This window comes from Hyperolius riggenbachi, chromosome 6 (genome assembly GCF_040937935.1).
Source record: "Hyperolius riggenbachi isolate aHypRig1 chromosome 6, aHypRig1.pri, whole genome shotgun sequence".
Taxonomy (NCBI): Eukaryota; Metazoa; Chordata; class Amphibia; order Anura; family Hyperoliidae; genus Hyperolius; species Hyperolius riggenbachi.
Window position 1 is genome coordinate 87253078 of NC_090651.1, and position 14466 is coordinate 87267543.

Sequence of the window (14466 nt, forward strand, 5' to 3'; positions counted from 1 at the left end):
CTGTGATCCATGGAATTCTCTGTCCTCCATTTTGAAAATCACCATTACCCCATAACAGCTTCCCGGCCAGCACACTGTTAACCTCCCACTTGAGCCATAGGGAAATATGGACATTACTTTGCACATCAGTTGTCCTTTCAGTTATAACGGACAGCAACTGATAATTTTGAGTTCTGACAAAATCTTGTCAGAACTGGATGGGGTCATTGTTAGAAGACAATGGTGAGCTACTGAGAGGAACTGACGGCGAGGTTAGTATGTACTATTCGTTTGCAGGTACATCATGTGTTTATTTTAAATAATTGTACTCGGTTCAGGTTTAGTTTAAGGCAAAGTAAGTCAAGAATAGGTTAATTATCCTTTGAGACACACATCTGAGTTGTGAATGGTTAGAGTATCTATTGTGTGAAGGCTGGGATTCAGGCAGTGCTTTGTGCTGGCGTAATGACAAACAGGGATTTTTGCTCTCTTGTCTTCAAGGAAAAAGAGGTGAAAATGTGCCTGAAGCCTGTGTGACAAAAAACATTTATTTTCTCTCTGAAAAAAAACCCCAACCACATGTAAAAGTATTTCTCAAACTGTTAGCAGCAGAAATGTTGGCGTCTGCTACATTGCAAAGCGATTATCACCCCGCCTATCACCTGGGTGACACATTCCCGCTTCTCTCTGCTGTCGCTGCAGCATTTTCTCTCCGCTCGATTGTAAAACACAATTCAACTTCAACTTGAACTAGGCAAATTTGCAAAGTGATTATGTTAATTAGTGTTACCTTTGAAACTAAATTTTACAGAACTATTGTGAATATACCACATTTACATGTACTGTAATGCAGGTAATCTGAGTAATGTAGGTTGTCATCTACAGTATTGATGCTTTAAAAGGAACCTAAACTGAACGTAAAAAAAAAGAATTTAACTTACCTGGGGCTTTTACCAGCCCCTTGCAGTCGCCCTGTGCCTTCGCCATCACGGAACGATCCTTTGGTGCCCCGTAGCTGCTCAGTTTCGTCTTCGGCGACTCAGGCAGTGGAAGGCCAGTGCGTCTGCGCAGCCCTGGCAGCGCACGTCCTCAGTCACGCTGCCGCCGCTGGGAGCGTCCTGCATGTGCAGGGGGCTGGTAGAAGCCCCAGATAAGTTGCTTTTTTTTTCCTTTAAAGTGAACCTAAATCAAATAGAAACCGTCACCGCCCCCGAGCGTTCCCCCAGTACCTCGCAGCGCCCCTCTTTCATTTGGATGCATGACCCTAGTCTGTGTACCTCCTGTTTTCACTCCTGTGGATAGCTCTGCGCATTTGCAGTACAGGGAAATCTCTACTCCGCATGCACAGAATGCTCCCGGCAACGGACGCAATTGAGGACGCGCACTGCTATGGCTGTGTATGCACAGTGTCCGTTGACGACTAGCCAAGCCGCCCGAAAGAGGGGCGCTGTGGGGGACTGGAGGATCACTCGGTGATGGCACAGGCACGAGGCAGTTGTAGGGGGCTAGTAGAAGCCCCAGGTAATTTAAAGTCATTTTTTTAAGTACTTCACTTCACCACTGAGCGGTTTTACCCCCTGAGCACCAGAGCAATTTTTACCTTTCAGCGCTCCTTCCATTCATTTGTCTATAACTGTATCATTACTTATCACAATGAAATGAACTATATATTGTTTTTTCCGCCACCAATTAGGCTTTCTTTAGGTGGGACATTATGCCAAGAATTATTTTATTCTAAATGTGTTTTATTGGGAAAATAGGAAAAATGTGGGAAAAAATTAATTATTTTTCAGTTTTCGGCCATTATAGTTTTTAAATAATGCATGCTACTGTAATTAAAACCCATGAAATTTATTTGCCCTTTTGTCCGGGTTATAAAACCATTTAAATTATGTCCCTATCACAATGTTTGGCGCCAATATTTTATTTGGAAATAAAGGTGCATTTTTTTCAGTTTTGCGTCCATCCCTAATCACAAGCCCATAGTTTATAAAGTAACAGCGTTGTACCCTCCTGACATAAATATTTAAAAAGTTCAGTCCCTAAGTTAACTATTTATGTATTTTTTTTAATTGTAAATTTTGTAATTTTTTTTTTAATTACAAAAAAAAAAAAAAAAATGGGGAGTGTGGGAGGTAATGAGTTAATTTTTTGTGTATAAGTAATTCATTTGTATGTGAAAAATGTTTAGGGTGTAGTTTTACTATTTGGCCACAAGATGGCAACAGTAACTTTTTGTTTAATGCGACCTCCAAGCGTCCTTCAGGACGCTTGGAGGAAGTACTAGGAGGCTGGGTAAGGTTTTTTTTTCCACAATGATCGCGCTGCTTAGCGGAAAAGCAGCAGATCATTGCGGGGCTTAGATCAACGAACGGGAATGCATTTTCCTGTTCATTGATCTCCGGGTGAGCGGTGGGCAGCGTGTTTACCCGCGGGAGTGCGCGCTAGAGCGAGCAGGAGCGCGGACAGCGGCGGGAGCGCGGAAAGTACGGATTTCTCCGTCCCTGGGGGTTAAAGGATGGAAAAAGGGACGGAGAAATTCGTACGGGCGGGGGTAAAGTGGTTAAATTTCGATTTACTGTAGGTTCCCTTTATAGGTTGCCATACATCTAGTGATTTTGCTTCGAGCAATTAAGCGCCACTAGCCGAAAAATGATCAACTAGCCTACACACTATAAGCGATATCCTATGCGATTGACATTAACTAATCGATCTGAACGATGTTATGCTTCTATGCTCTGAATCCAATCATCAATTCTTTGTTGTATTAAATCACGTGAACAGTAGCCGATTCCTTTACAATCGACTGATATCTTCCATCCTGCTTAATCGACAAATTGACGTGGTTGACCCAGATATCAGTCAGTTATTGTCAATAGTACTGGAACTCACTCGATTCTACCACAAGTCAATAAAATTATTGAATTAGTTGGTGGCTCGGGCTGCCAAGTCTCTAAAGGCTTTCTCAGCCATGACCCACCCATCAACTTTATCCAGAGAGGACAGGAAGCAAGCTGTACTGCTGTTCCAAGGGCATAAGAGCCTTGAAAAAGATATAATGTCCACCTCTTGGCTTCTGTACACTGTGTATATTCATTTGTCTACATTTTAGTTAGTGACACTGAAGCGAAAATAAACGTATGATATAATGAATTGTATGCGTAGTACAGCTAAGAAATAGAGCATTAGTAGCAAAGAAAAGAGTCTAATATTGTTTTCAGTACAGGAATCGTTAAGAAACTTCTGTTGTTATCTATGCAAAAGAGCTTCTCTGAGCTTATACATCAAAGAAACAGTCAGAGACAGCTTCAGATAAGGTTTTACTGCAGAGAAGTTGAAAGGGTAATTAGCACTGCTTGTTTTATAGTACAAAACACAGAGTGGGGCTTGTAATTGCAAATATGACAGAATTATGCAATGTTATAAAAAAAATAGCTATATACCTCAAAATAAAAATATGAGACTATTTTCTTTGCTACTAATGCTCTATTAATTCTGTAGTATGCATACAATTCATTATCTCATAAGCTTCTTTTTTATTTATGTTTTTTGCTTCAGGGATGCCTCTAAAGGAATACAATAACAATCAGCTGAAAAATTCTAATATGACTAGATGCTATTCTTCCAGGCTTGGTTGGTAGCAGGAGATTCGGAGACACAGACAAGGTCATAAATGAGAAGGGATGGTCATTGAGATGCAAATAATTCAGAATAGATGAAGCAGCGAACATTTTTTATGCAAATTTAAACAGCTTGGAACTGGACTAATCAGATTCCACCTTGGGGAGATTCTACCGGTCTGTGTTCATGCTGCATAAATGTAATAACAACATTTGTATAATCCTACATCAACTTGGAATTATTTGCATTGCATTAATTATCCCTATAAGTGATCACTAGAGATTGGATAATGGAGGCGCTCAAGCTTGAAGAACCCCAGCCGCTGGCACTTTGCTGTCTTAAATCTGAAGAAGTGGGACAGCCCCACGAAACGCGTTATCCTTGTGGGTTTTTTTTAAAGTGTGTGCTTATAAAATTTAAATATTCCTGGTATGTATCTTCGAGGGAGTTAAGCCAACATTACCTCTCCTTTTAAACTGTTTTCTTTTAATTATTTTATACCTTTTTGGGTATCCCCACCTAAGAATGTAATAATTCTAAGGTGATGCAAGATTATGCAAATTTTGTGTGCAGATGTATGCAGCTTGAAAATGAACCAATCACATTCTGCCAAGAAGGAATTGGATTAGTGCATTTTCAATCTGCATATAATTGCATCCAGAATTTGCATAATCCTGCATCAACTTTGAAGGATTTGCACTTCTTTGACCATCCCTAGTGATCACATTAATTGACAGGACAAGGCTTTAGCTATTGTAGTTCACAAACTTTGTTTGAGACAGTATGATCTGCTTAGATTCACTTGCCTTTGTTGCCTCTGCATAGAAGTGCTTGAAGAGAATGTTAACACGCTGGCATATATGATAGTGATGAAAGATGATCTTTTAGACTTGCATTCCTTTTTTTCCTTTAGAGCTGTCTGCCTATCAGTGGGATATCTGGATCTCAAGTGGCTGGTTGGTTCCCTTGTAATGCGTTTGCAGAGCAAAGTGTCTGGGTAAAGGTAATATAGCCGCTATTCATCTTGCCTCTTTAACATCACAACACTTTCTTTTCTTTAACTTTTAACTAGAAGACGTCAGATTCTGACAACTTTCATTATTGAGACTACAGGCTTAGAGGAGGCATGGCGAGATTTCTGTAGGAACAGTTTAGGTGAGAAGAAGGCTTCTGTATACAAGGTCTCCAGTCAAACTTTTCTTTTTAGTTTTGGATAAAGTGAGGATAGATTAGAACATCTGTCACACATGTGTGTCCCCTGTTGGGGCAATTTTACATTACTTCCTGTTCTGTCTGACCTGTCGCTATGGCAAAAAAGTGACCAGCATCCAGATATATAGAAATGAAGACTTCACAGTTGTTCTAACACGGCATTTCTTGCTATTAAAATGCTTTTATGGTTGCGTGCATTCCCCTTAAAGTGGTATGAAACCCAAAATTAAAAAAAAAAATGTCAACAAAACCTAAAAAGACTGGTCTAACATCACTTGAAGGCATATTTACACTTCAATTCAGCTAATTGATAACATTGTGAGTTTGCTGAACAACTTAGCTGATTGTCTTGGAATTAACTAATTGCTGTGCAAGCTTTTCTGCCTTCACCCTGGGCACAGCAGAAGCTTTTCCAGATTGTTTACCCAACTCAGTACACTTCAGCACAATCTGATCCTTTTTTTTGCATAGTTAATCAATTACTGTCAATTACTGTAAAAAGTTAGAGTATTAACCCTTTCCGTAACTTGGAAACCGATTATTTATTTTTAGCTATTAGCTGTGGTTATTGCTTTAGCGTTTTTAGACCATATATGAAATTTGAAATTTTAGTTTCTTCCCACTTTAAACAGCATTACCCAGTTAGGGAGTAATCAATGTTTTTTTTGCAAAGCTCTGGTGGTAAAAGAATAGGTGCCTGAAGGGAAATTTTGTTAAAATGTGTTTGGTAAGTTTTTAACTATTATTTCACATATCTAACCTTTATGTGTGATCAGTGAGAATGCGTTCCTTCATGTGACTCCCTCAGTATATAAAACAGCGGCTCACCGCTTCCAGTGAATCTTCAGTCTGTTGGAGTGCCTGCTTTTTCCATTTGTAAATTCTTTATTTAGTAGCAACAGTTTTCTTCTCTCCCAGAAAACAAAAAAGGCTTCAAAGATGATTGCAAATTCAACTGCTATTTTTAGAGTGCTAATTTGAAGGTGACATAAGGAATCCGACTGGTGTTTATGAGTAGCGAGGTTATATGACACTTGAGAAGAGATCAGCAAAATGACTTCTTTTTATCTTTAGCGTGTGAGCTCTGGAAAGTAAAACCATTCTCTGACACTACCACAGTTTTCCTCTAGAAGTGTTAACTTGTTGTTTCTTGGTCTATATACTTACTATATAAGACGCAGCAAGGCTCCGGATTACTGCCCGTCAGCTACTATTTTTTCAGAAATGGCAGCTTCCTTTTTTTTTCCCTTAAAACTTTTATTTAAAGTGGAAGTCTTGCCAAAACGTTTTAATATTGTCCAACACAAGCGAATTAGAGCTTATTCAAAGGTTTTCACTGCTGTCTGCAGGGCCGGGCTGAGCCAGAGGCAAGAAATGCTCCAGCCTAAGGGCACAGTGTAGGAGGGGACACACAACTTACTCAGCTATCATTCCCCTATTGTGTTTGAAGCAGAGAGAAATAAGAAAAGGGGACACATGGCAGTGACTGCAAGCCAGATATCTAGAGATTAAGGTGTTGGTGGGGTTGGGGGCCCTGGGGCGCCTCCTAGTCTAATAGCAATCAGTGTGTGACAGCTGGGGTGGGAGGGATGGAGGGGTGAACTTTGGTGTGTCAGCCTTCTGTGCTCGAGGACTTTGTCCCGGCTCTGGCTGTCTGCATCCCCCATAGGAGAGGGGGGGGGGGGGACTATCTCCAGGACTAATGGTGGGCGCTTATGTTACAATTTAAAAAAAAACTAGATTCAATAATTTTCGATAGTTTTTTTTCACTCTAATGAACATTTAGTTTCTTCTAACCAATGTACCACACAAGTTTGTTCAATTTTGACACAAACACAACAAAAACGATCGAAAAAAAAGATATAAATTAGATGCAGTAGTATATAATTTTTAATTTATAAATGTGTATTGGGTGACCTGTGCCATCACAGCTGTGTATAAAGGCACACAACACAAACAACCTTAGACAATTTACCTGACATGTTCCTCATTTATTATTATCAACAACACACATTTATTACAGTGAAGAAATGCAGTACATTTTATTTAATGTGTTGCTTCAACAAATAAAGTTTCTTTTTTTATATATAAATTTAAAATTATATTAACTTACTTTCATACAACCCACCACACACCAATCAGTTTCTGACAAAATTGATCTGATTGTTCCAACCTTTCTGATCGATTTTAATTAAAATTAAAAAAAATAAAATTTATTGATTGAAAAAAAAAAGTAATTCTCACAATTTTCCCTGAATTGATTGTTTTAATCGAATTTGGGTAAAATCGAACAAAAAATTGTAACATGTGGCCACCACAAGGGTAATGCACTTGCAATGACATCTTATTGCCGGTTTTTGTTGCCTGCATTTTTATATCTGCAGCATAAAAACTGACAGCTTGCTGCTTTATTTTGCTTGCGCCCTGCATTTCACTTTCAATGTACAGTATGCCCATAAGCAAGATGTTAGTGTGAACATAAACTCATGAACATTGGAGGATGTGTGTTCCTGAGTTGCACAGAAAAGGCAAGCGTGATCCCTAAGTGGGTGAATTACAGAATTTAAAGCAAACCTATGAGATCCACAGGTCAAAAAGTTATATGCTTACCTCGGTAGATGGAAGCCTCTGGATTGTCCGTAGGCTTCTCACATACTCCTCCTGACCACCAATCCAGTGCTGGGATTTTCAGAAGGTTGTGCCCATGCTCCTGTACGTGAATGAGCGTGACTGCACCGCACAGGTGCAGGACAGTTGGAAACCTGTGCAGTAGCATGGAGCTGCCGCTTAGCTTTCCCTGCCGAGCCCATTCAGCTCTGTGCTACTGCTCCGGTGTGAGCCGTATACGACTGCACAGTGTGACCAAGCTCCATTGACAAGCCCTTGTCGAAGAGCTTTAGGGGTCCCAGCACTAAAATAGTGAGGTGGAGGGAGACGGGGCAGCCTCTGGATTCAGGGGTGTAACTACAGGGGAGCAGAGGGGTCCAGAGCTGTAAGGAGGCCCAAAATACTATTTTGCTCCCACTGATAAAGGGGTCCATCCTTCAGACCAGGTGTTTTATGAGTAGACTTGTTATGGGTGTGAAGATTGTGATGGCCACACTTGTTTTATGACCCTTGAATGATGTGTGAAAATTCAGGGGCCCCATCTAAGCTTTTCTGGGGGCCCGAGCAGGGCTGGATTTACCATACGGCACTGTAGGCATGTGCCTACAGGCGCCTGATGATAGAAAGGCGTCTCGCCCCCCTCCCGAAGCGCCTGCCTTCCACCTTCCCTTTGCAGAGTCCTGATGAGAGTGTAAATGAGAGGTTACTCACCCTACTCTCACCATTCCACTGAGGAGATCTCCTTTCAGTCAAAGGCACCTCTAGCTACTTAATACTTGGGGGAACTTCTAGCTACTTGATATTGAGGGTACTTCTGGCCACCTAATACTAACGTGCCCATGTAACTACCTATGATGGATAAGGGAAGTAAGTAGAAGTGACAACAGGGACAGCCAGCACACTTGAGGTGCAGTTTGGTGGGGGTTTGTAGGTTGATGGAGGGCGAAGTCAAAGGTGCCAGGACATCTGTGCCTATAGGCTCCTGTGAGGTAAATCCGGGCCTGGGCCCGCGATTTGTAGTTACGCCCCTGTCTGTATTATCCAGAGCCTTCTATTTACTTATGTAAGTTCTGTATGCATTTGGGAACTTCTTTGCCTTCAGGAACAATTTAAGGAGTTGGAGATCAATCTCTGATGCCCAAAGTGGGATTTTTTTCCCCCCGATTTTAATAGATTTCCTCTAACCTCCTGTTTTGTCTTTGGAACAGGAAGTAAGAGGAAATGTTCCTGAGTAGCATACAGACAGCATGAATAATATACCGGAGGTTCTAACCCTTCTCTGCGCTATTCAAAGCATAAAAAAGTGAGCTTTTCTCTGTAAGTACATAGATCATGATTTTAAATATTAGCTGTTGCCTAATTATAATTTATCTTCCTGCACTTAGGTGAGTTTTGAAAAGCCAAGCCTCGCAGATTCGCTCCGCATCTACTTCGCCCATGATGGCAGCTTTCCTGGCAGCACCTCGAAGGCCATTGTCAGTGCTTATCTGACTGATGTGACGGGACAGAGCCATTCACTCGGTGAGTCAAATGGATAGAAATCACCATTCATTAAACCATGTCACTTCAGAGCAGGAAGAATTGCAGCTGCCAGTACACTTGCTGCCAGTCACTAATATGACAATACATTTTCCTGCGTTGGTATAAATAATAGGAGCAATAAAACTCTGATACTACTGGCACGGAATGGGATTGCCAGGGCATTCAATTTGCTTTCCTTTTCAGCTGTAAACTTCTTTGAACAGAACCTGTTGAATAGGAACACACAATAGGGATAAAGAGGCGCCCAGATGTGAATAAAACAAAAAGTTTAAAAACAATAATAAAAATGAAAAAGGTGAGGTGGCTTATCTTAATGCCGACCGTCTCATAAGACAAAAACGAATTTACTTAGCAAAGGAAACGCTTTTCACGCGTCACAGCCCGCTTCCTCAGGCCAATAAAAGTGCCAAACAAGGAACAGTCAGGAGCATTAGGCGCCTCTCTAAAATATGCACTTGATGGAAATTAACGTAAGGCCTGTTTTAGAATGCATGCTTTTTGCAAATTGGTAGAACTCATATTTTACTATGTAGATCGTGCTGCCCCAATCCCACTATGGGACTGGGGCCTGATTCTCTGCGATTAGAAAAAGTGTTGCTTGCTGTAGTTTAGTGCATTTGCCTTTCCATTCAGTGTTATTGAAATGGGATCTGCAAATGCACTACAAAACATTTGGAATCACACTGAAAAACCACATGCATTTCCGATTTGAGTTTTGTAGTGGAAGCACCCTAGACTGTCCAACTTGTACTGCATGGACATAGTTTATTTACTGAGTAGTAGGACTTTTAAAGTATTCAGTGGGATTACTTATCAGTCACACTGGGTACTGGGTCCAGTGCTCTTCAATGTATTTATTAATGACCTAGTAGATGCAGTAGAAAGCAATGTTGCTATTTTTGCAGATGATACAACATTGTGCAGAATCATCAACTCTCAGGAAGATAGTGACATATTGCAACAGGATCTGGATAGGATGGCTATATGGGCACATAAATGGCAGATGAAATTCAATGTTGAAAAATGTAAAGTCATGCATTTTGGTTGTCCCAATGGTCTAGCACCATACAAAATAAATGGGATACAGTTGGGGACATCAAACTTGAAAAAGGACTTAGGAGTACTCATCGACAACGAGTTAAATAGTCGTATTCAATGCCAAGCCGCTGCCACTAAAGCTAATAACATTTTGGGATGCATTAAAAGGGAAATACAAACTTGAGATGCTAGCATAATATTGCCCCTGTTTAACTCTCTAGTAAGGCCACATCTGAAATATGGAATTCAGTTCTGGGCACCTCATTACAGGAAAGATATTGCAGTTTTAGAGCAGGTGCAGAGACAAGCAACAAAATTGATACGAGGGATGGAAGGTCTCACTTACCAAGAAAGATTAGATAAACTGGGTTTATTTAGTCTAGAGAAAAGACGCCTTAGAGGGGATCTAACTAACATGTATAAATACATCAGAGGGCAATATAAAAGCTTGGCGGATGAGCTTTTTGTCCCTAGGCCTTCTCAAAGGACTGGTGGACATGATCTGCACATGGAGGAAAAAACGTTTTAGCCATTTATTTAGGAAAGGGTTCTTTACAGTAAGAGTGATTAAGATGTGGAATGCATTGCCACAGGAAGTAGTTATGGCAAATTCTATACCTGCATTTAAAGGGGGCTTAGATGCTTTCCTTGCATTGAAAGACATCCATGGCTACAATTACTAGGTATTGCCCAGTGATGTTGATCCAGGGATTTTATCTGATTGCCATCTGGAGTCGTAATTGGAGAAATTGGGAGACCAAAAACCATATCCTCAATGGTGCGCCACAACACCAATAATATAACCATATATAAGTACAAGGATATATAGTAAAAAAAGTATTTTTGAAGAGAAAAAAGTTTCAAGATGATCTTAAATTTTAATGTATCAAAAAGTTATTTTGTAAAAACAGAGTTCACAAATCTTAAAGCCAATTCATCTTTGCAAACAACATCCCATTATCAAGTACCAAAAACATATGTTGAAATATGCAATTGTTTAAAAAGGCTCTGGCCTTCTGGAGTCGGGAATGATTTTTTTTTCCTTTTTGGGGCTAATTGGAGCATGCCTTGTAAGGGTTTTTCGCTTTCCTCTGGATCAGCAGGGATATGTGAGGGAGCAGGCTGGTGTTGTCCTTTGTTCTCTGGTTGAACTTGATGGACGTATGTCTTTTTTCAACCCATGTAACTATGTAACACCATAGCTCCAAACTTTCCCTGTTTTGGAGGGACAGTCCCTCTTTGGGCACTCTGTCCCTCTGTCCCTCTTTCCTCCTCATTTGTCCCTCTTTCAGGACTTTGTCCCTCCTTCTATGTAAATATATATATTTCTCTACTAAAAAAATGTGTTTGATTGACTCTATACTTTCTTATCCTTTAAATTGATATATTACTAATTTTAAAAAAGTTAATATGAAGGAAAATGAACCAGGATAGAAAGGACCAGTGTGGTTTGAATTATAAAACAACATATTTTTCTTATAGAATATTTGTGGTATGCGTGACTAGGGGTGTGCCGGGGGTGTGATCAGGGGTGTGGCTTAAGTGTCCCTCTTTCTCATCTCAAAAAGGTGGGAGGTATGGTCACACTGCAAGCTCTGAAAAAGGACAAGAGCTGGTGCTGACTGGCACTTTTAGCAGCTGCTGACTGGCATTTTAATAGAAGTTAAAAGACAACCATCAAAGTAATCACTTAGTCTAGAACCCAAGAAATGAATCACCTATGAATAGTAATAAAAGACAGAGGTAGTAAAAGGCTTTCTTTCTTTATGTTTTTACTAATATACCTAAAAGATGGCATTCCGTAACGATATTGACGGTGGCGGACTGAGGAACAGTGTATGGTCACGGGGTGGGGGGGGGGGGGGTCGCTCGTGGAAACAAGAGTGGAATAATCTGCTGCTACAGAATGCTACTGCTACAGAATAGTATGAGGAGCCCAGAGACAACCACTCTCGCTCCTATTCTGGCCAGCAAATTGTTTATTAGAGGAATGGCGCTCCCTATGTAGTAACATGATCAGATGTTAGCCATTGACATAACTGTCACTGTGAGCCATCCAGCACCAGACTTGTTGAGGGAACTGTCCTCACTGCGAACAATTGAGTTTACAATGTCCCAGCATTTTGATACAGTAGTAAAGCGCCACTTAATTTCCTAAAATTACTTGCAGTATGAACTAACCCTCAGCGATTACAATAGCTTTAGCCAACAGCATGCAGACATCTTGGCAACTTGACCCATCCCCTGCCTGCTTTCCCCCCTGGTCAGACAGCTGTGTGTGAAAGAGAAGCTGCGACATGATCCACTGAAGACATATGGCTTTATTTATGTGTTATTTGTTTCTTGTTGTTGCTGGTGGTAGGACATTGTCTTGAACGTATCATGTTTTATAAGGTCGTTTGGGACTGTTTTGGAGGTGTTTCCTGAAGACCTGCAGATTTTATTGTTCCTGCTGTTATTTGTGTGATTACGGTGGTGTTTAGTGAATACCCCCACAGAGATGGGCTCTGATATTCTGACCTCTGTATGCTCTCTGGGATCCTGTTTCATCACAGACTAGCTGGCAGCAGTGAGAAGAGAGCAGAATATGGAACAGGACAGCTTTCAGAGAACAGGAGTTGGACTGTGATCAGCCTGCAAGAGAAGGCCAGGGAATTAGGCTTGAACTGTACGGGATTATCCACAGAACAACTAATTGAGAAGCTGCCTGCAAGAGGTTTGCCTCCATGAAGGAACAGATCACAGTGACCCACAAATGTAGCAAGTGCACTGCCAGGCAGAGCCTAGCGGGAGTTCTCATTACAGTCAGTGGATGTACTGATATGAAGAACAGATGATATTACTAGGCTCAAAAGCTAGCACATAGGACACAAGGGATGCCATCTGAAGGCAATTGAGGCTAAAAAGACCTGCAAGCCCAAATCTCACACTAATGGGGAACTAGAGAATGTACCAAGGAGTTCAAAAGTTTGAATGAGCTCACAGTAAATGATAGTGATGGCTTTTTCCAGGATCTTGTGTTATTCATTTGAATTACTGTCCACAGAATGATTCTGCCATCTAGTTGGGCTACTAGAGTGAGGTGAAACGGCAGCTTATAGAACTATAGACCATAAGATGACATAAAGATTAGGAGTCTTCCAGGGGCAAAGTATTGGAACTACAAACATACAGGAAATAGTTCCATATCTTGTCATGTGATGGGGAAAGTACTTTTATCTGAGCACATAAAATTAACAACGCATTTCACAGGTGCTTGCCGACTTCCTTAGGTCAGTGAAAAACAGGTGCCTATAATAGATTGTATACATAGTCTTAAGAATTATTATATAAAAACAGCATCTAATAATTCTTAGAATCTGTTTCTATAATAATTTTTAGAATATGTATACAATATTATAAACACCCGGTTTTGTCACTGACCTGAGTAAGTGGGCAAGCACCTGTTAAACGCATTGTCAATTTTATCTGCTCAGATAAAATACCTTTTTTCAATAGACTAGTTTAAATTCTTCAATATAGGTAAGATTATCTCTTTGTAAGACCAACAGCTTTATTAGCCTATCTTTCATTTATGGGTGCCCCCTCCTCCCCTGTTTTAGTGTCTCCTTTAGAGACAGGCCCGGCCCTAGACTTTTTGCCGCCTGAGGCAATTTTTAAAGAAATCGCCGCCGCCGCCCCCCCCCCCCCCCCAAGCCGTTGTTGTGGGGGGCCGCCCGAGCTGGAGGGGATAGCGGGCAGGATGGGGGTATTGGGCCTAGCGGCAGGGAGGGGGGTCGGACCCCCCCTCCCTCGCCTGGGTCCCCCATCCTCCGCTCCCCTCCAGCTTTAAAAAGGTCCGTGCTGTGGCTGCAGCTATTCGTAAGAGGCAACGGGCGGGGATTACTCACCTCTTCCTCGTTCCAGGCCAGCGTGCGCTCCACTGACGTCACTTCCTGCGGAAGTGACGTCAGTGGAGCGCACGCTGGAGGGGAGCGGAGGACGGGGGACCCAGGCGAGGGAGGGGGGGGTCCGACCCCCCTCCCCGCCGCTAGGCCCAATACCCCCTTCCTGCCCGCTATCCCCTCCAGCTCGGGCGGCCCCCCACACACATGGACGGGCGGGTGCCGCCCCCCCAGAAGTGCCGCCTGAGGCAAAAGTTTCACCCCGCCTCATGGGCGGGCCGGCCCTGTATAGAGATGATAGTTTTTTTAGTTTGTTCAAAAGAACATTTGGAGCTTGACTGACCAGTTCTTGTTACAGACCTGAAAAACCAAGTGGGGACAGTAAATTTCCCTCCTGCTCTGACGGTGATTGCAAGAACTTGCAACCCTCAGTGGCGTAGTAATAGGGGTCTCAACCGCACCGGGGTCCCCTCTCTAAACCACAGTATTAACTCTTTATTGTTCTGTGTTGTTAATGATCACGTCTTTAAATGCTTTGTGCCTGATGCACAAAGCGGTGCTAACAGTTAGCACACTGGTGAAA

General features: G+C 41.7%; 1 protein-coding gene across 9 annotated transcripts in view; it reads left to right on the forward strand.

Moving 5' to 3' along the window:
- The window catches only part of PAPPA2 (pappalysin 2), a 478727-nt gene that overhangs the window by 302740 nt on the left and 161521 nt on the right, over positions 1-14466 (forward strand). For all 9 annotated transcript variants that reach the window (XM_068239634.1, XM_068239635.1, XM_068239629.1 and 6 more), the window contains 2 exons: positions 4514-4603; positions 8805-8940. In XM_068239634.1, coding sequence (XP_068095735.1) covers positions 4514-4603; positions 8805-8940 — 226 coding nt within the window. The remainder of the gene's footprint in view (positions 1-4513; positions 4604-8804; positions 8941-14466) is intronic.